General features: G+C 28.6%; 1 protein-coding gene across 2 annotated transcripts in view; it reads left to right on the top strand.

Annotated features, from left to right (window-relative positions):
• Positions 1-26,601, top strand: part of LOC119602297 (paired box protein Pax-6) — a 70,951-nt gene that overhangs the window by 4,695 nt on the left and 39,655 nt on the right. For both annotated transcript variants that reach the window (XM_037953729.1, XM_037953727.1), the window contains exon 2: positions 14,691-14,871. In XM_037953729.1, the coding sequence (XP_037809657.1) occupies positions 14,691-14,871 (181 nt within the window). The remainder of the gene's footprint in view (positions 1-14,690; positions 14,872-26,601) is intronic.

Here is a 26,601-nt window from a genome sequence, read left to right as displayed (position 1 = left end):
AATCAAGAATTAACATAGTAGCGGGTACTAGGAGTTTATGTCGCTGATTCACATTTATTAAAATTACCATTATTTTTTACAATCACTCAGAAAAAAAATTCTTCAAATAAATTTTTTTACGTATTTAATGATAATTTTTCTTGAGATATTTTAAAATTAAAATAAATATTAAATATCAAACATTCTCATATGCAAAAAAATTTTTCGGCAAACAAGAACTTATCTTTATGTTTAACAACAGAGATTTCTCTATGTGTAACTCCATCAAAAAACTTCCAAGCTCTAATTCTCTTAGTTTGGAAGTTACGTAAGTGTGTTGGAAAATAAACCAGAGAGTTCAATTGAGAGCTCGCTGCGCTTGTATGTTTTATAGGAACCTAAATTTCACTATAAAATTTTATGAGAATTGCTCCATCATTGACCCTACCTCCCATATTATATGAACATAAATATATGTATCAAAGTTAATGTCAATTGGTCCATAATTGACCCTATCCCCTACATAAGGATCCTTAAGAAAAAGGATTTAACTGAGTGATAAATATCAACATAAACAAGTTTTATAGGCAGTAAAATCCTTCTGTCAAATTTTATGTTCAGTTCATAATTGAACCTTCCATCCTCCATTTGATTTTGTACTATTGATAATATGTCGTCCCGTTATCTATTTTTATGAAGTTGAAATATATGGAAAAGTTTAGCATTTGTAATAGACGAAGTCATTAAAAATACTCTAGTTACTAGAGTTGCAGGAAATTGCAAATGAAATTTATAATACTTATTCCTAATATATAACAGTAGTAGATGCAATGTTCACCCAACCTCTTATAGCCCCTTTTCTACGGTCTTTCAAAATTTGGATTTGTGTAGCTTTTTTATTTAAATTAAACCGCACAAAATCGCAATAACCACATGGAATGATTACTTACTAAGACTACTTAAAAATACGTGCTAATTCACAAAGAAAAACTTTAAGGAAAAAATTATAGCCTTCATTTATGTAAAGGTGTATAAAACCTAATTCAAAAGCCTTAAAACGACAGGCAAAATATTATTAACTTTGCACATGTATATACAGTCACAAGGTTAAGCAATAATCAATATACGATTTAAATTGTATGATTTGAAGTGTCAGCTATAATCTACCATCAAAAATTTATCAGAATTAAATAATTGAAAGAAATAATTTTTGGTCGGAATTGACCACCGTGCAGGTGGACATTTCACCAAGTTAACAGCCCCAGGGGGAAACACGTACAGATAGATGGACAGAGCTTAATTATATACTCATTTAAAAACAAGCTCGACTTGGTATGAAGTAATTGAAAATAAAAAATACTGTCCCATTTAATATCAAAATATGATTTTGACCTGATGGCAAAAAATTGTAATAATATTGGTTCTATGCAATTCGAGTAATTCGTTAAATTCCACGAGTACTGCCCAATTAAAATTTTAATGAAAAATTTTATTAGTATAACGAAACTATATTAGTTTCCTGCTAAAATAATGCTGAAGGAATTAAAAAATATTTATACTCCAATTTATCGCGAAATCAGTCTTTAAAAAATAACAGCTATAGACGCTATTTTCATCTACGACGTCTATAGGCGTCTTTTACCTTAATGTGTAATAGAAATGTTATGCAGAATTTCCCAATTTTAAAAAGCACAAAATTCAAGAATAAAACGCGTATTCATGAAAAAAACACTAAGAAAAATATTTTCCAATTTTAAAAGAAAATTTTATTTATATATACTACACAAATTCTAATTTGTTCTAAATTCAGTAGATTTATAGTGAAAATGTAGTGCAAAGGGAAATTAAGAGCTTGAATATATGTACATACCAGGTTTGGGAAGGAAAAGTTTTAGTTATTTTCAAAATAACCTCTTAGAACAGGTTTAAGAATATTTTTTTTAAATCAAAATCAATTAAGAATTAACTAAATTTCTTTTATTTAACAATATCGAGGGCAACGAATTTTTTAAGAATGTTGTAATACTAATTACTTTGTTCAAGCACTCTTTTAAAAAGTTCTGAGAATTGTTATATACAACGAACAACTCGAAACTGATTTTATGGAACTAGTTCCGAAATCTGTTAATTTCCCAAAATTTTAAACTGTCTTGGTTAATATTTTTCTTTCCTTTTTGTGTTAAATATTTAATATAATTTGTATGTACATGTGAAAAATGGTCAGATATAAAGAAAAAAATTATTTTTGTTGTTAATATTTTTATTTTCTTCCAATATTTTGAAAAACTTTGTTGGTCATTTTCAGGGAAATATAAATATTAATTCTTAGTTCAGTGTTGTCCTTTGTTTATGTTTTGATGTTTTGTCACAACAAACTGAACTAAGAATTAATATTTGGGCAATTTGGTGTAAAGTGACCTAACTTTTAAATTCGATGTCTTCCGATTTTGATGAAATTTGCACCAAGGTTAATACTATTGGATAGTACGCCAGACACTTATGAGGGTGTCAAAGTTGGACTTTTTTGTCATACAAGGTTTTATTCAAATGAGTTAACTTTTCACCTATTGGTCCTAGCAAAAATTGTCCAATGGTGTTCAGATACCAATTTCTTCATGGTTACAATTTTTTTTTTTTTTTTTTTAACAATTAAATTTATTTTTAATTTTTTTTCAAAAAACTCCTTTTTTTTGCTCAAAAGAGAGCTTAAACAATTTTCTTTAAGGGCTTTATAGTCCCATAATGGGATGCGAGTGGGATATCTATCAAAAAACATATTTAACTTAAGAAGGAAGACCACCAAATTAAAACAAGTAGGAAATTATAGTCGTTCGAGGCCGACCATATAATACCCTACACCTGTTACAAAAAAAAATGTGATTTAGTTTTCATAATAAAGCATTAAAGTTGAATTGTACCTTGCCTCAGATATACTTAAGCCATTTATTGTTGTATAAAATTGTGGACATTTAAGTCAAATTTTGAAGGGGGCTTTGTATAGGGGCTATGGTCAAATGAGACCCTATAATTATAAAATTCATGAGAGTCATAATGGCTAGAACTTGGTTTTGCAGCTTTTTGTCGAGACACGATTACATTAAACATAATTATGAACTTGAAAGTCCTATTCGTCGGGTTCAGTTGTATGGGGCTAGGTGAAATCATGAACCGATTTCAACCATTTTCCATAGGCTTCGTCTCCGGTACCATAGAAGATCATGTGCCAAATTTCGTTGAAATATAATCAAAATTGCGACATGTAGTTTGATTACAAGGTTTACAAGCTATATTCAGGGGTTCAGTTATATGGGGGCTAGGTTAAATAATGGACCGATGTTAACCATTTTCAATAGGCTTTGTCTCCGATACCGTAGAAGATCATGTGCTAAATTTCATTGAATTATCATCAAAATTGCGACCTGTAGTTTGATTACAAGGTTTACAAGCCCTATTCAGGGGGTTCAGTTGTATGGGGGCTAGGTGAAATACTGGACCGATCTTAACCATTTTCAATAGGCTTCGTCCCTGGGACAATAGAAGATCGTGTACCAAATTTCATTGAATTATCTTCAAAATTGCAACCTGTAGTTTGATTACAAAGTTTACATGGACGGACAGACGGACATAGCTAAATAGACTCAGGAAATGATTCTAAGCCGATTGGTATACTTTAAGGTGGGTATAGGACCAATATTATTGTGCGTTACAAACATCAGCACAAACACAATATACCCTCCCCACTAAAGTGGTGTAGGGTATAAAAATACATTCCAAAACAAGTAAGAAATTATAGTCGGGCGAGGCCGACCATATAATACCCTACACCTGTTACAAAAAAATGTGATTTAGTTTTCATAATAAAGCATTTAAGTTGAATTGTACCTTGCCTCAGATTTTTTTCCGCGGTTTACAAGCTGCAAGTTACACGCCACGCGTCATTTTGATCTTTCTTTTAATGTTTTTTAAGACTATTACAGTTTTAAAAATCTTTCATTGTTGAAATTTATTTCATTTAAGTTCATTCTTATTCTATACACAACTCGCGTTGTACGCGACAACGCGCTATAAGCTTCTGTCAAAAAAATAGTGTTTATAAACCGGTTAACCGAAGAACCGGTTTTTATTGCATATTTCGGTTTTTCGCAAACCGGTTTTTTTTAAAACATTGGTTTTCGGTTAACCGGGTTATCCGGTTTTTAAGTATCGGTTAACCGATTTCAAAAAAATCTAATTTTTAGTACAAAATTGTATGTTTTCTTTGATTTTTTATTGTGATTTTTAAAAATTTTGGATAGTTGAGATTGTTAAACAAATGTTAGGAAATGTTAAACATATACTATGCATATAAAATGGAGATTTACAATTTCAGACAATCAGGAAATTAGTAAAAAGTTGGCATTTAAACCAATAAAAAATTAAGTATTTAAACAAATTCCAACCATTATATGAAGAATTTTGTTACTTATTAAGACGAATAAATAACGTTGATTATAAAATGCACTTCCTTGTTTACTGCGTGAGTATAATAAAAATCGAGAAGTTCGTCAAACGTTCTCAAAACGGATTTTATTTATCGAAACATAAGGGTAATTGTCGCTGTCCGAGAATTTATGCTGCTGGGGTTTTTCACAAACTGTAATGGCGCTTAGGTTGATTATCAGGAAGTAAGTAATGACACCTGTCAATATTCCTAAGTGTCATTCACAGTAATTTGAACAACCACAGGCGTAGCGAGCGGAGGGTGGTCACAATTAAAGCAGTGGCTCAATGACTATGTCGAGACAGTCGTCGTCTACTTCCGTTCCCGATGAATCGTCGCGAGCCTGAACACTATTTATACTAGTGTTGGACATAAAATTTTTTATTGATATAGATGCATTATATATTCAAAGGTCAATTTATTCCTCCTATGGCAACTTCCATATACCTGACGAATCAATAATAACTTCAGATCTGTATAAGTTTGCTTTCTTATGATATATTAATGTACATATTTATACTAAAAAGTGCAAATATCTTATTAAGTAATTCATAATATTTCGCAAAATGAAATTTTTCAACTAAATATTATAATATTTTAAAGATTTCCAAACATATTGGTTAACCGGTTTAACCGGTTTTTTGTACTCGTTTCACCGACAAACCGGTTTTTTAGAAATGGTAAATTTTCGGTTAACCGAAAAACCGGTTTTTCCAAAAGTCGGTTTTTTATAAACACTACAAAAAAAGTTGAAATAGTGTGTTTTCATTTAACAAGTTGCACACTGTAGTTTGTAACGCGTCTGCCGCGAAAAGTTCAGTAACTTTATAAGCTTAAGTTAAAATAACTTGCCATCTAATTATAAATGTGGCTAGTGGTAAACCGAAAGCAGGTTAGATTGCTAGATCCGGACTTGTGGGTTTAATAATCCCTACAAATACATAACTAACTTTTCTTCAACAAAAGGTAATTTTGGTAATCATATTCGGTATAAAAGAACAGATTCGGCATCATTATTTCATGGTCGAAAATATGTTAGTTAGGTCCTGTCAACCTTTCACCATCTAAATATTTTATGTAGTCCCTGTTTTGAATTTTAGTACTTTTACTTTTAGTACTTTTTTTAGAAATTTAGTACTGCAATTTGTAGCTCTACTGGTTATACTTATGTGTACGAAAGCATGATTTGATATCTTAATTGGTTTAGGATTTAGCAAAAGCTAAATTTCCATATAATAAATGCTCCAACAAATTATATTGATTTAAATCATCATGTTTCAAATTATATTGATTTAAATCATAAATCCGCCAAAATACGTCCTTACGTTAATATTTTTATGAAACTTTTTATATGAAGTACTTGAAAACACAATGTAGGCTGTATTTTGCATACCGATTTTTATGAAATTTTGTGGGACTAGTCTACGTATTTAGTAGATTAAGTTTCAAATAGAAACTTTAATTGCAACTTCTAAAACTATTTGAATTTTTGCATAGACAGATGCTGTGCAAATAAGTCGAAATTCTAAGATAAATGATTTAATAAGAAATAATGTTTTCTGATAATTTATGCAAGAATAGTAATTACAAAATCTTCATTACTGTTAATCTAATTAATATTTTTAAGCAACACTGCTAAAGAAAACGAAAAGAAAATAATTCGAAAACAACTAATGATCCACGAAAACAATCATTAGCATAATATCGGAAATTGAATTCTTTACAAAAGTTGTAACATCAAAAGTTGTACGACGAATCATAGAGATATTTGATACTTATGACTTCCACTCTCTCATTAGGACCAAGACTTTTAGGTCTTTATTTCTTCATTTTGATCAATTTGCCCGCTAATTTCGATAGAATACGTTTGCAAAGGTAAATATCGCTGATGTTATTGATGTAGTACTAACATCCGCTGCATGGTATTATAATTGGTCAAATATACCCCTTGAAGTCTCTAAACCCAAATTTAGAACGAAACTTTAAAATCTTTACATAAAATGGGAAAATTATTTCAATATAAAAATTGTTTTCCAAAAAGTCCTATGTGTTTTTTTGAATTGCGTTAAAATTTGGTTATTTTTCAAAATACATATAATTACATTAGTTAACGAATCCGAAATATACATATCTTTCTAAAGCAATGCGATATTTTTCTAAAGTAACGCGATACGACAAAAATACAGCTAATTTAACCTGTTTTTTCTTTTTTTCTTTTCTGAAAACTTTGTTAAAACCCACATACTACTAATATTCAATACAGGGACGATTTGCCGATCAATACAGGGACCAAGACATGGTCTTATATTGCAAAAAAAAATGTTAAAGTAGTTCGATTCCTACTACTAGTAGTTCTACCCTACTCTCCTAGAATTTTCTACAATTTTTCTAAAATTCCTCTATTTTTGGTTATTTTTCTACCCATTCGGAGTTTATTGGTTAAAGGGGGGTTTGTATGAGGGCTAGGTCATTTATGCTTATATAAAACTTAGTTGTGCCAATTTTTGGTAAGATAGTAGTATATTTGACATAGTTATGTGTTAAAAAGCCAAAATCGGAAGGTCAGGTTGTATGGGTTCTAGGTGAAATAATGTACAGATTTCAACCATTTTCAATAGGCGTCGTCCCTGTGCCGAAAAACTCGTATGGTCCAAATTTTATCCAAATATCTTGAAAATTGTGGCCTGTAGCTTGCGCACAAGGTTTACATGGACAGCCAGCCAGCCGGACGGACATGTCTTAATCGACTAAGAAAGTGATTATGAGTAGATCGGTATACTTTAAGGTGTAGGACTAATATTTTTATGTGTTACAAACATCAGCACAATACCTTCCCCACTATAGTGGTGTAGGCTTCCAAAATAGTTAAAAGCATCTGCAATTTACGTAATATCGAAATAATTCATTTCGCAAACATTTTAATTTTAAAAGAAACAAAAAATTGTTGGCTGGCAAAAAGGTAAAGAAAAGACATCTGTTAAATTTTGTATAGGATTATTATTAGTAGTACAAAATATAACTTGTAATAGTTTGCAACGAGAGAAAATGTTTACGCTCTTGGTTTTCGCACTTAGTGTCTAAAACTTACTGGTGTTAAAATTTAGTCAAATCGGATAACGATAATCCGTGACGGAAATCGACTGAAAAGTGTAAAATTGGGTAAATAATAGGACTTTTTTTTTAATTCTTCAAAAATTGTGCCACTAAAGTCATATTTTTTTTTTAAATTTCGACCAAATCCTATCTTTTAAAGAAATTTATGAATGTGTCCAACAAAATATAAAATATTAATATCGAGCTAGAAATAATATGTTGCAAAAACGACGAAATAATTCTCACTGTACTCGTTTTTTTGTGTAAATATTTTTGTTTACATCACTTCTACTTGCAATACAAAGACAAAATAATGCACAATTTTGAAGAAATCAAAAAAAAAAAAACCTAATTTTACACTTGTCAATTGATTTCCGGCACGGGTTCCCGTTATCCAATTGGAAAATTAGTTAGTTTTAGACTCTAATAAAAAAATAAGACCCATCTGAGCAAAATCGATATTGTTTGGACACCTCTAATGTACATACATATAGATTTACAGGTGGCGTGACATAATGTCCACGGACGTTCTAATAGTTTTAATACAGATTTTTTTTTTAATTTTTTTTAGAATTCAGGAAAGGGTCACTCTTGTCCAGAAAAGAATTGCTTCTAAATTTGGTGCATGTTGCGTTTTTTCGACTCCTTTAAAAAAGTGTACTGGATAGCAGAACTTCGGGCGCACGCAGTTGTTTTGTACTCTCTCTAAATTAAGGCTTTTTTTGATAAATAATTCCTCTTTAAGAACTCACGTTTTGTCAAAAAATATTAAATTTGGTATTTGGGTTAAAAACAACTTAAAATTCATGCCCGAATATACATTCGTACTTGTTTGTTATTGCTTTTAATACTTACATACATACATAAGGGCAATTTCATGTCAAGTGACCCAACAGAAAAAATCGATTTTGGCGAAATTTGCACCAAAATAAATTTAAAATAAATTAAAAAATTTTAAATAAATTTGGTTATTGGAAATTTTTTCTTATATGAAATTATATAAAATTTAACTCAATAAGAAATATTTTTTAACACAATTAAGTTAATATAAAATTTTCAACAACAACGAGGTTCAAAAAAAATTTTGATTTGTTTTGTAGGAATCAACTTTAACAAATTAATTGTTAAAAATAACATTTACATATATTATATTACAGCTCAAATACTAAGATACGAAATGTTGTTTATTTAAAAACATAATTTTCAGACCATTTTGATGTTTTCAAGTAAAGAAAGTCACTAAAATCTTTTATTTATGGAGCATAAATATTTGTAGTTTTTTGCTGCATGTTTAATGCGTTTAAAACACCTTTTTAGAGCGTATTTTTAGTTTCCCTGTTCATTAATTTAACCGAAATTTTTAAAAATAAATGAACATTAACATTTGACAGCTCAAATTACTAGTTAAGTAAAAAATTATCAGGTGATTGATTTATTGTTTAATAAAACTGTGGATATTTAAGTTAAATTTTGAAGGGGGCTTTTTATAGGGGCTAGGGTCAAATGAGGCCCTATAATTATATAGTTCATGACATAGCTAAATCGACTCAGAAAATGGTTCTGTGCCGATTGATATACTTAAAGGTCCACTTATGACCAATATTATTGTGAGTTACAAACATCAGCACAAACCCAATATACCCTCCCCACTAAAGTGGTGTAGGGTATTACAACAGTGACCATATTTTTTTCAGCAAAACACAGGACAAGAGATAAAATACGCTAAACACCATTTTCTAAAACAGGTTATTTTTAACCGTCAAAATTTCAATTGTCAATAAAGTTTTACAGTTGTATTCATAAAAAATGCTTATTTTAGATTTAAATCACACAATAGTTAAAGTACACTTTAGACTTAAAAGCTATTAATAAAATTGTGGTATTCATAAACAAATAATAAACCTACATTACATGTGCTGTTTATTTTTTAACTTGGCAGCACTGTACAATTGGCTGTCATTTTCTGTGTTAGTGTTGCGAACAATTAGGATAAAATATTCGTTGAGTCGGTTTTCTTAATTTTATATTTTTGGTTATAACACATTTTTGAAAATAAGAACAAACTTTTAAGAAAAATAAATGTATACATGGCTACAATAAATATATATTTAGTTCAGATGAATGAATATAACATATATATTTTTAATTATAATTAAAAGTATTCGAATAACGAATATTTTGTGACAAAATAAACATCACTATGCACATTTTGTTATTTTTACTTATTTTTATAGCAATTTTTAATAAATTTTTGCAAATACTGATAAATTTCTTTGATAAAAGACTACATTTTATTGCCGGAGAAGATATTTTGCATTGATAGAACACTAATCAATATAATTTACACTCTTAATTACTTCATGGCTTTATATTTAGCGAATAAACTATGAAAAAGACAAATAAAATGATTGTGGCCATGATTTGATTGACAGGCGGGCATTTCCAAATTGCTAAAAATAGTATTAACCAACTGGAATACTGTCAAATATTCATCTATTAATCCAATAATGCCTAGATTTTAGTTTTATCAGCAAAATAGAAACTTTTAAAATTTATCTGGAATTTTATTTACAAATTTGTAAACGTTAAAATTACAATTTTTAGATTTCATTTCAGAATAAAACATGATTAGTTTTCGTCTTCAACCTAAAATTAATGAAAAAAGAGACAAAATTTGTAAGAATTCAACTTATTGTTGGCTTAAAGTAGGGTCGAGCGTACAATAAATTTTTTCTATTTGTCATTGGTTTATTGAAGGTATTTTAAGCTATTTGACGTTTATGAATACCATTTTCGTGGATTTTGGTTAATAATGTTTAATAAACCTAAATTAACTTTTTATGAATACAACCGTTAAACATTATTATATTGATTGTTCACAGAAAAAAGTTTCAGCATAAATATTATGAACTGCTTTCATTGACAAAAGTTAATAATATTTAAGAATAGTTCCTACATGGTATGAATTTTTTAATTTTTGTTTTTTTTTTTAAACATAATCTAGAAGAACTTAAAATATTTCAAATTTATTTTTATTTTTCTATTTGAATGTTAGAAATTTTCTTTGAAAAATTGTTTATTTCTTTAGATTAAAATCGATAAAATTTACCCGTAATTTGCGGGCCTTTTTGAATGTTTGCTGATGATTTCCTGTTTTAGATTTTGTTTTTCAAGATTTAAATTCCAATTTTTTATTATATAAAATTCGCTAATATAGGATTACTATTCTGTTACAATGTAAACAGAATAGTAAATAATGACTTTTATGCAATTATTTCATAAATATCGTTGAAAAAGAGAAAAATTCAAAAAATTTGCATCATGTACAAGTTCATACATTTTATGAACTTTTAATATTCTGAATGAAAATAGTTTGGGAAAAAAGTCATGTTCGACTCATACAATTTATTAAAAAATTAATTCCAGTTATGTATTAATTTTTTAATTGATAAAGTAATTTATTAAAATGTTTATAGTTGAAAAAAATGTTGTCATATATTTTAATATTTTTGTATTTCTTATGCGTTTTTATGTAAAACTGAAAAAATAAAGAATACTGAACAAATACAGATCACTAAATAAAATACAGAACATTTTCACGTTTTTTAGCAAATAATAATTTATAGAGAACAGGGCTCTCAAATACAGTACTGTTCTGTATAATACGTTCTGTCTGGTCACCGTAGGTATAACAAGTTAGAGTGTATATATTCGGCTATGTCGAATTTTAAATACCCACCACCAGCAAGCTACTTTAAAACCCATTCAACTATCATTCAACAAAAAATTTTTGTTTCCGTAGTGAGGGTATGTACTAACATTTATGCACATACGAACTAATTTTGATTAGGTCCAGAAAGATTTATATCATTAGGCCAGTTCGAAAACATTTTAATAGAATGATTTATCTATACACCGAACATAATCATGTCGAATTTTGTCTGGATATAAAGATTTAATAACGAATTAAATGGTATTAAGTGATTTTCAGAAATAAACCTTATTTGGGAGCTAAGACGACTTATGGACCGATACGGAAAAATTCCGTATAATAATTTATATATACAAAATACACATTTAAGTCGAATTTTATCCCGATAACTTTGATTGTCAATGTGCATTTAAGTAATTTTCGGAAATGGTCCTTATATGGGAGTTGTGACCAATTATGATTTATATGCAAAAAAAATCAAGTCGAATTTTACTGCAATAGATTTATTAATTAATGAAATAGCGTTTAAGTGATTTTCGGAAGTGGACTTTATATAGGATCTATGACCAATTACGGGCCTATCCGGAAAATTTTCGTAGAGTGATACATACATAAAACATATTTATGTCGAATTTTAACAAGATAGCTTTATTTGATAATGAAATATGTGCGTTTAAGTGATTTTTGAAGTATACCTTATATGGGAGCTCTTACCAAATATGGACCAATCCGGAAAAAAATTGGTAGAATGATTTATATGCACACAAAACATATTCAAATCGTACTTTATCCCGATAGCTTTATTATTTAATGAATTATATGCGTTTAAGCGATGTTCCGAATTGGACCTTATATGAGAGCTATGACCAATTATGGATCTATCCGGAAAAAATTGGTAGAGTGATTTATATGTACACAAAACCTATTCAAGTCGAATTTTATCCCTATAGCTTTAGAATTCAATGAAATATATGCGTTAAGTGATTTTCGAAATAGGACCTTATATAGCTATGACCAATTATCGGCCTATCCGAAAAAAATTTCGTAGAGTGATTCATATATATATACAAAACATATTTTAGTCGAATTTTATCGACATAGCTTTATTTGACAATGAAGTATGTGCGTTTAAGTGATTTTCGGAAGTGGGCTTATATGGGAGCTATGACCAATAATGGACCGATACGAAAAAAAATTAGTAGAATGATTTGCATGTACACAAAACATATTCAACTCGAATTTTATCAAGATAGCTTTATTTATCAGTGAAATATGCGCGTTTGAGTGTTTTTTGGAAGTGGATCTTATGTAGAAGCTATGACCAATTATAGACCCAAAATATATATACTTTGTTGGGTCTCGGTAGGACAATGTCAAACATGCCGAAGATAACCTACACCTGTGAATAGTATGTTAAAGTCCGGATTATTTTTAAAAATAAAGTATTTAAATTTTTGTCTTAATTCTGAAATATTTTTTTAATTGAAAAAAAGTGATTTTCTGAAAGTAGGGTTATACGGAACATGGATAGATATGGTCCTATCCTTGATCATTTTGCTAGAGTTATTTACGTATACATTTAATTTATGTATGCAGGCAATAACATTTAGGCTTATAGAAGACTATGTTGTCAGATACTAGAAAATTTAACACAATTATGGGCTCAAGAGCCCTATTCGGGGGTACGGTTGTATTGGGCCAAGTAAAGGAAAAGTATGTAGCGAATTTAATAAAATTGTCTTGAAAATTGCGACCTGTAGCGTACGCACTTTAATATTTTTAGGTGTTACGAACATCACCACAAACGCATAATGCCTTCCCCACTATAGTGGTGTAAGGTTTACTTGTGATATTCAATGACAAGAATTGTTAGCTTTTTACAATATACATATTCATGGAATGTTTCGGAATTTTTCCCGAATTTATCTTGGGTCTTAAAAAATTGTTTTAAATGATGAAAAATCAAGAATTTTGGCGTCGATTTGTTAGCTCAAATTTTTGCATAATTGAGCATGATTTGATTATAATAGCATATTTAAATCTATTATTTTAACATTGGGAATTCATTGGCAGTAGTCAATTGTCCGACTTTCAATTAAGTTTGTTACTTAAAAGTTAACTTAAAGAAAACTATTAACTAACTTAAAATTAGTTGCAGGAAATTCAACTAATAGTTTTCTTTTTTATTGTTGAGATGTTATTGGCAGTAGTCAATTGTCCGACTCGCAATTAATTTAAAGCTTGTTACTTAAAAGTTAGCTTAACTAACTAATAGTTTTCTTTTTTATTATTTACTGTATAAATTAATTACACTGCGCTTTGTTAAAGTCTTGTTTGATAATTATGCAACAAATATTAAAAACAGAGAAATCTAAAAAAGTTCCAATGCTTTTCATGAAACTAGTCGGTTCAAGTTCTTTCAAGATCCGTTAAGTAATTAAAAATATATATAGTCACCTTTTTAAAAAGCTTGGAAAGTTTATGTGATGTGATCTGCTTTTACAAGTCATGACATTAGTTCTTTAAAATTAATAGACATCAATTTCCAGCAGGGGAAATTAATGTCTATACAGCGGTATCCATAAAATTATGAATGATTTGTTAATTATTTCCATGATTCCTATTGATCCAAATTTCCAAATCTAAAATAAATTTAAAAATGTTATGTATAATGTTAGCTTATAATTTAATAATATATTTACAGTATCAATCAGCAGAATTTTGTATTTGTAATATTTAACCTTTTATAATTTATTTGTCCAATTAGTGACTCTAATTTCAAAATGTATATAAGAAAATTACAAAAATGTAAATCAAAATTCTAAATAATAAAGAAACGTGAGAAAAAATATCAAAAATTCCAGAAAATTTTGAGTAATTCTGCATTACATGATTGTTAGCTTGTTGCCAAATACCAACTTTTATGACATTTCTGCATTACAATGTAGTTAGCTTATAGTCAGTCTGTAAAAGTTAACTAGAAATGGATTTTTATCGTATACGACTACAAAATTGCTGGCAGGGCAGTTAACAATACTCAAGACATCAACATTTTTCTGGATGTTAATTGTATAATTTGTCCTAGACAGAAAGGCGCTTCTCCCCTACAATACAATAAGAGATTTATAAATTTTGAAAAAGCCAAAATGTTTATGCCTTCCATATTTTTAAGTAAAACTGAATTATTATTTTTAAATTATTTAATAAAATCGACAAAAGATATCGATTTTATAAACCTTTTAATGAAATCAACGAAAGATATCGATTTTTTTATAAACCTTTTGGATTTGGACAATCTTTACATTTTAACAAAATAAATTGAAACAGTTAAAACTAAAAAAGTTTGTTTGACAAGTTTATTTAAAAAATTATATGTGAATAAAAAGCAAAAGTATTTATTAAAAATTATATTTAAATTATTTTCAGATATTATGAAACTGGGTCAATTAAGCCACGTGCCATTGGTGGTTCAAAACCTCGAGTTGCCACCACACCAGTTGTACAAAAAATAGCAGACTACAAACGTGAATGTCCCAGCATTTTTGCGTGGGAAATACGAGATCGATTGCTTTCGGAACAAGTATGCAATAGTGATAATATTCCCAGTGTGAGTATGATGATGTTTCTTTGCACTTGAAACAAATACAAATTTCCAAATTCTATAAAGTATCATTTTTTTATTAAGTTATTTTAAGAAAACATATATTTATTATTTTTTATTTATTTTTAAGTGTTTATTTTTTTGTCTATTTTAAATTATTTGTATTTAATTAGTATTAACGAGTTCTTATCCTACTGCTTTTATTATCAGTGCATATGTTGTTAAAATAGCATTACTGAAATTAAAAAAATATTTTTGTATTTCTGTGAAAACCTCCCTATATAAAGCAAAAAAAGCAGTAGCAAAAAAGTTTTCTTTGGAATTTAAAAATGCTCCATCAAAATTTTTTAAATCAGATGAATTGGTTTCGATATATCAGTAATTTCTATAATATTATGTTAACAGTTGTTTTTGGACCTTTTATTGACGCAGTTTGTTTTGTAAATTGGCAATATCAGAACATTAATTTAACGCTAATAACTTGCTTAAAAATGCCAGTAAGCGAAGAAATTCGAAACGAGCAAGTTATATAGAGACCAAAATCTTTCTGTCAAATTTCATTATTCAATTTAAGGTTCCCTGCAGAAAATGACTTGAAATTAGGCACAAAATCTGTCACACTGGGAATATTGTCAAATTTTATGACGATCGCTCCATAATTGACCCTACACTCTATAGCCCAGGCTCAAAATTAGAGTATAGTGACGAAATTTGACATTAATAAGTTTTATAGGAACCGAACTATTATATAACCCCTTTTGCAAAAAATAAATTTGTACTCAATTAATCATTAAACAAAGTTTATTACATATTGCTCAGACTTGTAGTAAGTCTGCTATAACTCAATTAAATTCGTTTCTAGAAAAACGGCTTTAAATGTTTTACGACATTTTAATATTTCTTAAATAACTTTTTTATAAATCATGTGATTTTAAAAATTAAACCTGGTTTAACTCTCAAATGCATAGTGTTTTAATACTGCAACAAACATTTAAATAGCTCTAATTATATTCGCTTAATGTATAAAATTTTTGAAATTGTTAATTTTGTGTCACTAAAAAATAAGTTTCTTTAGTTTTTCAGCATATACTCAAAAATACCTAAAAACTTATGTGGTACCCAAAAGAATAATAATGAATTTATGTATAAAATATACATTTTTCGTATAGATTTAATTATTGGTGAATAAATATTGATTAATTTCTGCGAATTAAAATAATTTTAAATAAAATTTAAGAAAGTATTTCCCTTAATATGTTAATATGTTTATTATCTAATATCTATCAGGGAGCTTCGCTAAGACAACCAAAATAAAATACATCCAAATTTTTTATAGAAAATGTTTTTCTAATGTTTCTGTTTTTTATGTTCAATATATAGAAAATTATCATGCTTCCACATTATAGAAAATTTCGAAAGTACTATTTGAAGAAGTCAAAAGTATACTTATTATAGATTCTCATTCAATCAAAAACTTTACGTTTCTGTGTTCAATATTATAGAAAATTTTAATTCAATTCGGGCCTGCTGAACACTCCTTTTTAAGGGAAATGTTTGCTGGTAACAACAAAAATCTTATATAGTGTTCACTGAATGTATTATCATCCGATGTTCAGAGATCCTGTTTCCTGGACGTAATTCCTAAAGATTTTCCAATCAGTGTTCATGAGGGATGTTATATACAGGAAAACGTACCATCATACTAGACGCAGACAAAATTTTACATTTATATGTTCAATATTATAGGAAATTCAAAAAGTGACATCTGAAGAATGAAAAAGTACGAAAACCTCCATTTATAAATTCCTATTTAATAAGGACCGTGTCCCCACTATAGAATATCCAAAAGGTACCATAGGAAGAATGTTTCAATCTTTCATTTTAAATTCTGTAGAGCGCGTTCCATGATCCGGTCCATATAAACGATAAAAAAAATTTAAATAAATCTAATAACTTATAGTGATTTTTTGGCAACAAATAACATAAGGATCAATTTATACTCGCATGATTTGGTGGTGGTAAGATTCGGCATATGTACATGACTGCTGGAAGTTTATTCCAAATATGGACAGTACGGTAAGAAGGAGTTTTCCTTGTAATAGAATCGATCCATTGAAAAGACGCGTGTTTTGCCGGCATCGGGAACAGGAATTTCAGAAAAAATACTTTTAATTTAGTATCGATAGAAAAGTAAAACACACCCAACATTGTGTCTATATTAGTTAAATAATAGGAATAGCATATGTATGTGTATTGCATAATTATATTTAGAAATATAAGAAATAGAGTAGGCGAAAGTACAGAGCCTTTCGGTAATCTTGAATTCATTTCATGAGATCAAACTTACATATATCAACTCGTATAGATTCCCGAGATAGCTCTATAGAAATGGAGATAAGTATATAGGTACCGTCATCAAAAGCAATTACTTTCTATTAAAAAAAAAACAGAACAAATATATATATAATTTAAATTTGAGTGCAAATTTGACAATATTAAAAATATGTTTTCCTTTCTTTTTTAATGAAAATATTTAATATACAGTAAAATGTAAACTATTTTTAATTTTTAATAATATGTATTACTGTCGTCCATTATCAAAACATTTACTGTATATGTGTATATTTTTAAAAAGAATTTGTACACATATATATGTGACTTTCCATTCCGAATACAAAAATATTCTCGGGGATCCCATGTGGAAGCGAAACAGAGTCTTCTGCGTTTTGATAGGGTATTCAACCATTATTCGGTTAACCGATAAATTGTTATAGATTAATGGTTCGAATAGTTAAATATTGCCAAAAAATTTGTTTCGTTTAACCATTGAAACATTAAAATATTTTCTCTTTTATTCAAATAAGATATTTGAAAAACGCGATAGAATTATGATTATATATCTTATTAAAATATAAAATTTTAGTGTTTTTAATTTTCTTTTAGAAATTAATTCAATAATAAATAAGATAATGTAAAAGTTAATAAAAAAAATAATTCATTTATTCTTTTAATATTGATAATTTTATGAAGGAAAATCGTTTATTATTAATAGATTAAGTTATAATTATTTGTCCAAAAAATCGGTTAAAACAAAAATCCGAATAATTGAATACCCTAGTCTTTGATAAACTGGTTTTTCTTTTCGCAATTCTATTTTCCTGCTTTCATATGCTTAAGTCTTGAAGTCATTTAATCCGGTTATTTAACTTAAAACAGCAACAATTGGGGCAAACAAACGTAAAAGTATTTATACATAGGAGAAGACGATATCAAATACCCCTGTGCTGGATGGATGGTTGGCTGTCTCGCTACCTTCTGATGTTAGTATTCGGGGATACAAAAATACAAGCAAAGAAAATGCCTAATTTGTCCTTCGTCATAAATTCTTTAAAATATAAAATAACGACGGATATTTGTTCTTAAAAAAATAAGAAGAAAATATGAATAAATCTGTCGAATATAACACTTTTATATATACATTATTATAAAAATGATTATATGTATGAAAGCATGTATGTATAACACACTGTTGGTTGAAACAGCGGACGGACAGATAATAGATACTTATACATATTCGCATAATAATGGCAACAACCCAAGTATAAACATAACATATACAAATGTATAAAATGATAGAATAGAGTGGTACATTATTATTGTTGTGTATCGTATGTATGTATATTTCTTATCTTTAGCTGCTGTCATCACAGATAGCATCACTTATTTGCCGCTTCGTTGCACTATTTAAGATTCTAAAAGTATCCAGCTGTGCTGCGGTTGAATTTGAAATACAAAATTCTGGCAGGCAACCCCTGATTTTATTATCTCTTGAATGTTTTTATTTACTTATATACGTTCGGTTATGTTGTTGTTGTTATTGTTTTACATTTTCTAATTTGTTGTATTGGAGGAACAACACTTCAAAGCCAGATTTGTTCGAAATTCAATTACAATGCAATTTATTTAGCTTTTTTTCATTACCTACTTAATCTGTTTATATAATTTTTGTGGTTACAATTCAGGAACTATAACATATACAAAGTTGTCTTTTACTTGTTTTCTTTTTTATTCTATTAGAAATTGATTCAATATGTATGTAGGTACATACATATATATTTTGTTGCCAAATATTATACATACCTTCATATTTATATCAATGGGTTTATGTGCCTAAAAGTTATATAATTTTTTTGTTTGTTAGGAAACTAATAAAAACCACGTTAAAAAGCCTAGGTAAATTTTAAGGAAAAACCATTAGGTTGTGGGATTTTAGAAATTAGTTCCAAAAAGTAGTTATGAAAAATTTTAACTTTTTTAAATTATATTTTATGTAAAAATAAGACAACTAACAATGTATAGATTCCCAGCTTTCATTTGATACCAATATTACTTATGTACATACACTATCGGACAAAATAAAGTGCAAAAGTACTCATGTATATTCTTTCAGCGAAAAATCGGTTAAATGATTATTGAATATGGAATTTTTTTTCAAAATCATTTAGTTTATATACAATGCTACAAAAATAACAATAAAACTAAATTTTTCTACTTAAAATTTTTCTGCATAACATCTAAAATTAAAATAAATTCACTTTTTTGTCGGACAAAATAAAGTGTAAATTTTATACATATATCATTATTTAAATTTCTTGTATATCAAAATTTTTTATCTATTTTGGTTCTGATTTTAATATCTGTATCTATTTAAGCCATTTTGGTAATTTTGTTCTCCATTATTATTCGCAATCGCTTTCCCTTCCCCTTGCTATCCCCATATGATAATTTTCAAAAGAAATACGTTTTTGATCACTATTTCATCGGAATTTTTTGATAAATTGTGGTCCAAAATTAATCTATTGGATTTTGGGCGGTGCTCTGAGCAACTTATTTCAATTTTCAGTGATTTTTCCTACAGTAATGTTATTTTTTAACTTTATCAAGTGCTTAAGCTTATTATCTTGCCGAAATATAAAGTTGCCCAAGTCCATTTCGAAGGCACTGATCTTAAGATTTCACTGCAATATGCTCATATAGTGTTCATTGGAGCTTTTTGAATAAATTTCACCTAGGTTCACCATACCTAACGTTAAAAATTGGACACTTACGAAGAGTCAACTGACCCATACCTTCAATCTTTCACCAACATATTTAAAAGCATAAAATTTTTTTTCGATTTTAGTATTTAATTTCATATTTTTTAGATCAAATTTACGTAGTTGGTCAGATGAGTCCTAATTTCTTAGTGAAAATGGAGTAACTAATAACAAATGAGCAATTCACGAGCTTATTTAATAAAAATTTGGAAATAAATGCCGTAAAAATGGGTTTGGGAGACTTAATGCCTCAACCGATTCATGACTTCAAACACACGACTAAGGTTAAAAACATTATTGTAAAAAAAAAAAAACACTGAAAAATTTGAATGACCTGCTCAGAGCATCGCCCTAAATCTAATAGATTAATATTTGACCACAATTGATCACAAAATTCCGCTGAAATAGCGAACAAAAACGGATTTCTTTTGAAAATAATAGTATGGGAGAAAGCAAGGGAAAGTGAAAGCGATTGCGAATAATAATGGTAAAATAATTACAAAAATGACTTGAGTAGATCCAGATATTCAAATCAGAACCAAAATAGATAAAAAATTTTGATATACATAAAATTAAAATAATGATATATAAAATTTACACTTTATTTTGTCCGACAAAAATGTGAATTTACTTTAATTTTAAATGTTATACAGAAAAATTTTAGATGGAATAAATTTGTTTTATAGTTATTTTTGTAGCATTGTATATAAACTAAATGAATTTAAAAAAAAAGTTCCATATTCAATAATCATTTAACAGATTTTCCGATAAAATAATGTAGCATGAGCACTTTTGCACTTTATTTTGTCCGATAGTGTACATATAACTTAGTATATTAAAGATTAATGTCCTTTAAAATTTAAAGTCATTTTAAAAAGGTTATAAGACAGAAATTAAGTACTACTCTAGTTTGACGTGTAAATGCACGTGTTAATGCTTTTGTAAAAAATTGTTACAGGGCGATTTAATTAAGTAATATTATTATTGGAAGGACACAAAATAATCAATCAATGATTTATTTAATCTAAAAATTAAGTTAAGGACGTTTAATTAAAATAAAAAAGAAAATAAATGTTTACAACTGTTTTTAATTTAGGGGAGGGATTCTTTTAATCAAAGAGGTTTGTCTTAAAACGTAGCCAACGCAAATATTTATCACCGATAATTCTATGGTTGTTTGACTTTTCCCTTTTGTGGTTGGTCATTAGAAGGTTGGAATTTTTAAGTTACATAGTTATTAGTATTGAATTGAATGATCACATACATACATATGTATGTATATCCGTATGTACGTATGTATGTAGTTATATTATATTATGTAAATGTGTATGCTTGTCTTATAAAGCCACGTTCATACGGATGGCTGGGATAATACAATTAATTTCATTGTACAACACGATATTTACTTGATAAAACACAACTTACCTCTTAAATTTAGTCAAAGTGGAAATGGGATAAGTGGCAGACGTTGGCAATCACTCATAAACACACATTCACTTATTTTACATATACATATGGGAAATTTCATTGCAAGTGACCCAACTCAAAAAATCGATTTTGACGAAGTTTCCACTAAGGTTTGTACTATTGGATTGTAGGTCAGACACAAATTTTGAACTGCCGGAATTAGATGGGATCAAAGTTGGACACTTTGGTCAAACGGGTTTTATTGATATGAGTGTAACTTTTCACCTATTGGTCCTAACAAAAATTGTCCAAAGGAGTTCAGATAGATTCTTTCCAAAAATTTGATTTAATTATTGTTTTAAAAAATATGTATTTTTTTAATTTTTTTCAAAATGGGCCTTTTTTACTTAAAAGAAAGCTTTTACAATTATCCCATAGTCGTCCAAATCGGAAGACATCGATTTTTAAAGTTGGGTCATTTGACACGAAATTCCCCATATGTATATGTACATATTATATACATTAGGGTGTTTTCTTATATAGTCAAGGAAATTTCGAGAACTGCGTATGGTTTATAGTCCGAAATCATTAATAAAATTGCCTAATATGATTTATACCAAATTTCTAAAATTGTGATCACTAGCTCCAAGTCCTTATTATTTTGAGATATTTTATCGTTAAGTTTAATCAGTGAGTTTTTGTCTGAATAGGATAGATAGGTCAATCATTCCAAAGAGCCAATAGCAGTGACATGAATTAATTTGTTATCCGACATGGTTAAAATTGTCAGCGGTGCAGTTTTATATCAACTATAACAAAAATCCAACCTGCACTTTTAAATGATTTAAAAAGGTTAAAATAAGCTCCCTAATATACATACATATACATATGTATGTACATATAATATATAATTTGTATTAACTAACAAACACAAACAAAATAAATTGTTTGGTTTTAAAGGGTATGATAGGTTAGAAAGAAGTGTGTTTTGGATGTCTGTCCACCCGTGTGTCTGCCTTTATGTAACGCAAATATCAGTTTTAACATTCCTATTGATTTTTCGATTCATCCGTTTTCCCCGTATTAATAAAAAGGAAAAACCCTTATGAAAGTAAATAAAATTGGTAGGTCCAAAATAATGAGCGAACAAGTTTAATTAAGTCTGTTAAATAATAAAATTTTACAAATTAGTTGTTTAATTTTCATTAGGAATATCAAAATCTTTCAAAAGCAAATTCATAGACCAGTGCGCAACAAAATCAACCCTAATTTTCTCTATTACACAAAGTTTGGTAACAAAAAAATCATCGCTCCGCTCCCATTCATTCATTCTTATAGTCGTTATTGCCATCCCATCACATCACCAGAAAACAATAGAGAAAATTGCACAACATATGGCATTAAACCGTATTTAACTTTAATGCTCTTACAATACCCATTGTGCATGACTATCTAACTGTGTATGTATGTACATTTTTATATCTGAAACTGAGTTTTCAATGAATGAATGAAGTACATATACAAATACTCGCACAACAAACATACTTGAATGTATTATAAAAAAAATACAATAAATAAAAGAAAAGTAAGTGTTGCGTACACGATGCGTTGAGGTATTCCTTGATTTTTTCTTATTTGTTTAGTTTGTCATAAATACGTACAGAATACCTTTTATCACGCCCATTGTTTAACCAACCCGAAAACAATGAAACGCTACATGGAAAATGTGATACAGATCGAACCGCAAAATAAAATAAGAAAATTATGAAACAGTGTAAACAACAAACAAATACAATTTATTTTGTTTAAATATGTTTTTTCTGGTTCGGGGTTAGTTGATTGAACAGCATCTATATATCCCATTATGATCGTCATTATCAGAAGGGCAAAAAGGGCGATGTAGATCTACAACAATGAAAATATAGTATTTTTTATTTGCTTTTTTGAATGATATTAGTTTAATTAAACTCGTAATGAAGGATGGCTAGATACAGTTACCGCTAAAATAATAAGCCTATATTTCGTTACCTTTTCACCGTTCCGAACCTAGCTCGTAATGAATCACATACTTACATTCATACGAATAAATGTGCACTATGTCACACTCTGTTGAATGCATTGCAAATATCTAAAGCCAACACTTTTTTACTTTGCAAAAACGGTTACTGGAACGACACCAGATATTCTATGTATATGTACATTAGAGTGATTCAAGCTTGTATGAAGGAAAACAAATTTTGTCTGACAGGCCGTCCCCCTCTAGAATTCTTCTTTGGGTTGCAAAACTATGTTATAAAAAAATTAGGCTGATAGGATAACGTTAACTGGTGCCACAACGACTCTGAAGTTTCCAAGAGCATTAACAAGGGGAAAAAATCGATTTTTTCAGTATTTACTCAAATTTTTCCATATAGTAATATATTTTTAACTTAGTAGTAAAGGAATCGCAATGTGCACAGAGTAAGCATTTCGGAAAGAAAGACAAATATTGCTTGAAAACTTTAAAAGTTATTGCAAACTCCCCAGGCCATTGACGTGTCTCATAGCACATGAATTCGAAATGTGGCTAAAAAAATTTACTTTTTTTGGGATATATGCTAAAAAAAAAACCATTTTGTTACTTAAAATATATCTATAACTATTTGAATATTGATTTTTGTCCTTATAAGATAACGCAAACTTGTTCTCAGCTATGGTCAAAAAAGTTTGATTTTTTTCAACGGCCGTTTCGAATCTCCATTTTCAGTTTTTTATGAATCTTTGTTAAACAAATTTCAAAATTTTTAGGGATTTATGGACAATAGATAAGGATATTAAAAGGTAAAAGAATTAGATCAACATTTTTTTATAGTTTAGCTGTATCTGCGATTAGAACTGGGAGGATTTCGGGATAATTGCATTTTTTTGTAATAATTTTCGAATTTTTAAACTTTGGTGTTAAATTGTTTCCAAGTGCCTTTAGGAGTTAATCTATCTTTTTTCACTCTATTGTAAATATCGAACTATATACGATAAATTCCAGTCATTTTCTATAATAAATAGGTGAGAAGAGTATGGAGGTCACTCCAAAATTTTTACTTTCTGGCTTGGAATCCATCCTTTTACAAACCTGGCGCTATGGCTCGGGGCATTATATTTTTTAAATATCCACGGTAAGGGTTCAAAGATATCCAAAAATATGAAAAAAGCTATTTCCAGTATGGCATTGCAATTATTATAATTCTTACTAGACAAATGAACTTGAAGCTCACATGTTTCTTAATGCAATATTGCCCCCACTACATCCGCAGCTATGCAGACGACTCAGGTAGAGCTCTTCCTTTCAAAAATCATTAAAATAATGATTATATCGATCTGGACCTACTAAATTAAACTTTTTTCCATCCGAAAAAACAAGATGTTGCTATTGCTGTCTTGTCTTCAAGTGGAAACTGAAGAGGTTTTTTTCTTTACGAGTGGCTATTGGCCAAAAAATATAGCTCAAAAACGTAGTATGTTAGAAAAAAATTATTAAAAATCAGCTCTTAGGTATTGTGGCAATTTTTGTCTTACAGGTGATACCTAAGATATCGTATTTTTATTTAATGTTACTAATTAGTAGATTATTTTTTGCAAAAAATTAATTTGAATGTAAACAAAACAGTGAACCTATTTAAGTGAGCGGTAGTGTATGGCCGACATATAAATATTATTTCGATATGGTACACTAAGAATTCCCAAATTTTGCAAAATTTGACCTTTGAACTCCACAGTTTATGGGTTAAGAATGTCCGATTTTAAGAAAACTTCGGATATATTTTTTATATTACCTGGACTATAATACTCTGAAAATACTTTATTTAAAATGTACATTAATAAAGAATTACTACTTAATCTCTAAATTATTCCAAAAATGCGATTTTCCCGAAATCCGCCGAGTTCAAATCGCAGGTACAGCAAAACTGAAAGAAATATTGATCTAATTCTTTTACCTTTTAATATCCTTATCTATTGTCCATAAATCCCCATGAGATCTCCTAAAAATTTTTAAAAATTAGATTTGAAACGGCCGTTGAAAAAAACAAACTTTTTTGACCATAGCTGAGAACAAGTTTGCGTTATCTTACAACGACAAAAAAGGTAATATTCGAGTAATTATAGATATATTTTAAGTAACAAAATGTTTTTTAGCATATATCGCAAAAAAAGTAAATTTTTTTTTGTCACATTTCGAATTCATGTGCTATGAGACACGTTAATGGCCTGGGAAATTTGCAATAAATTTAAAGTTTTCAAGAATTTTTTGTGTTTTATATGTTTCCGAAATGCTTACTCTGTGCACATTACGATTCCTTTAGTAAAATTCAAAATTTATTACTATATGGCCAAATTTAAGCAAAATTTTAAAAAATCGATATTTTCGCCTTGCACTGGGAAAGTTCGGAATCTTTTCGGCATCCGTTGACGTTCTGCTATCAGCCTAATTTTTTGTTTGGGAGGTGCCACGCCCACTATTGCTAGTTCAAAATTTTTTTTCCAAAATGTATATATGGATGTTAGAATTTTCCGTGCTAAGTTTTAGGATTCTAAATATGAAGTTTCTTATAAAAGTAAACGACTATTAATACTTATTTTTAATGTGGGCGTGGCACTTCGCCCATTAAAAATTTCAAAACAATAAGTGGTGCATGGTTTCTTCCAAACTTGTTAGACATACTGTGAAAATTTGAAGAAAATCGGTTTACCGGTTATCAGTCTATAGCCACGATCGGCAACTTCCATACGCTGTGTATTTTAGACGTTACTAAATTTACACTGACTACCAATGTGACCATTTTGGCATTTTTGCAGCTAGATTTAGCATTTTTTATTTTGATTTAGCTGTAAAATTTTAATTTAGCATTTGGCATTTTATTTAGCATTTTTATAAAATATTTTTAGCATTTTTAGCTTTTTTTTTACAATTTTAGTATATAAACAAAAAAAGACAAATTTTTGCAAAAAAGATTTATATTGGAAATAGGTTTAACCGGAAAAAATCAGAATTAAATGTCTACCCAAACACAAGCAAGAAGAAATATGAGAAATGTAATAATTTACACTGTAATTCAAAATAATGCAAAAAGATTCATGAAGATAAATAACTTAAAATTACGCCAATACAAGTGAATACTTTAAAATGTTGTATTCTAGAATATTTTTCTGGAACCCAATGCTTTTTTAAATTCGAGGTGATAGAAATAATTCAAGAGAT

The sequence above is a fragment of the Lucilia sericata genome, unplaced genomic scaffold (genome assembly GCF_015586225.1).
Source record: "Lucilia sericata isolate MDLA Ls3-8-SP2 unplaced genomic scaffold, ASM1558622v1 Contig000219F_arrow, whole genome shotgun sequence".
Lineage (NCBI taxonomy): Eukaryota > Metazoa > Arthropoda > Insecta > Diptera > Calliphoridae > Lucilia > Lucilia sericata.
Note: the sequence above shows the minus strand (reverse complement) of the source record. Positions and strands in the feature narration are given on the sequence as shown.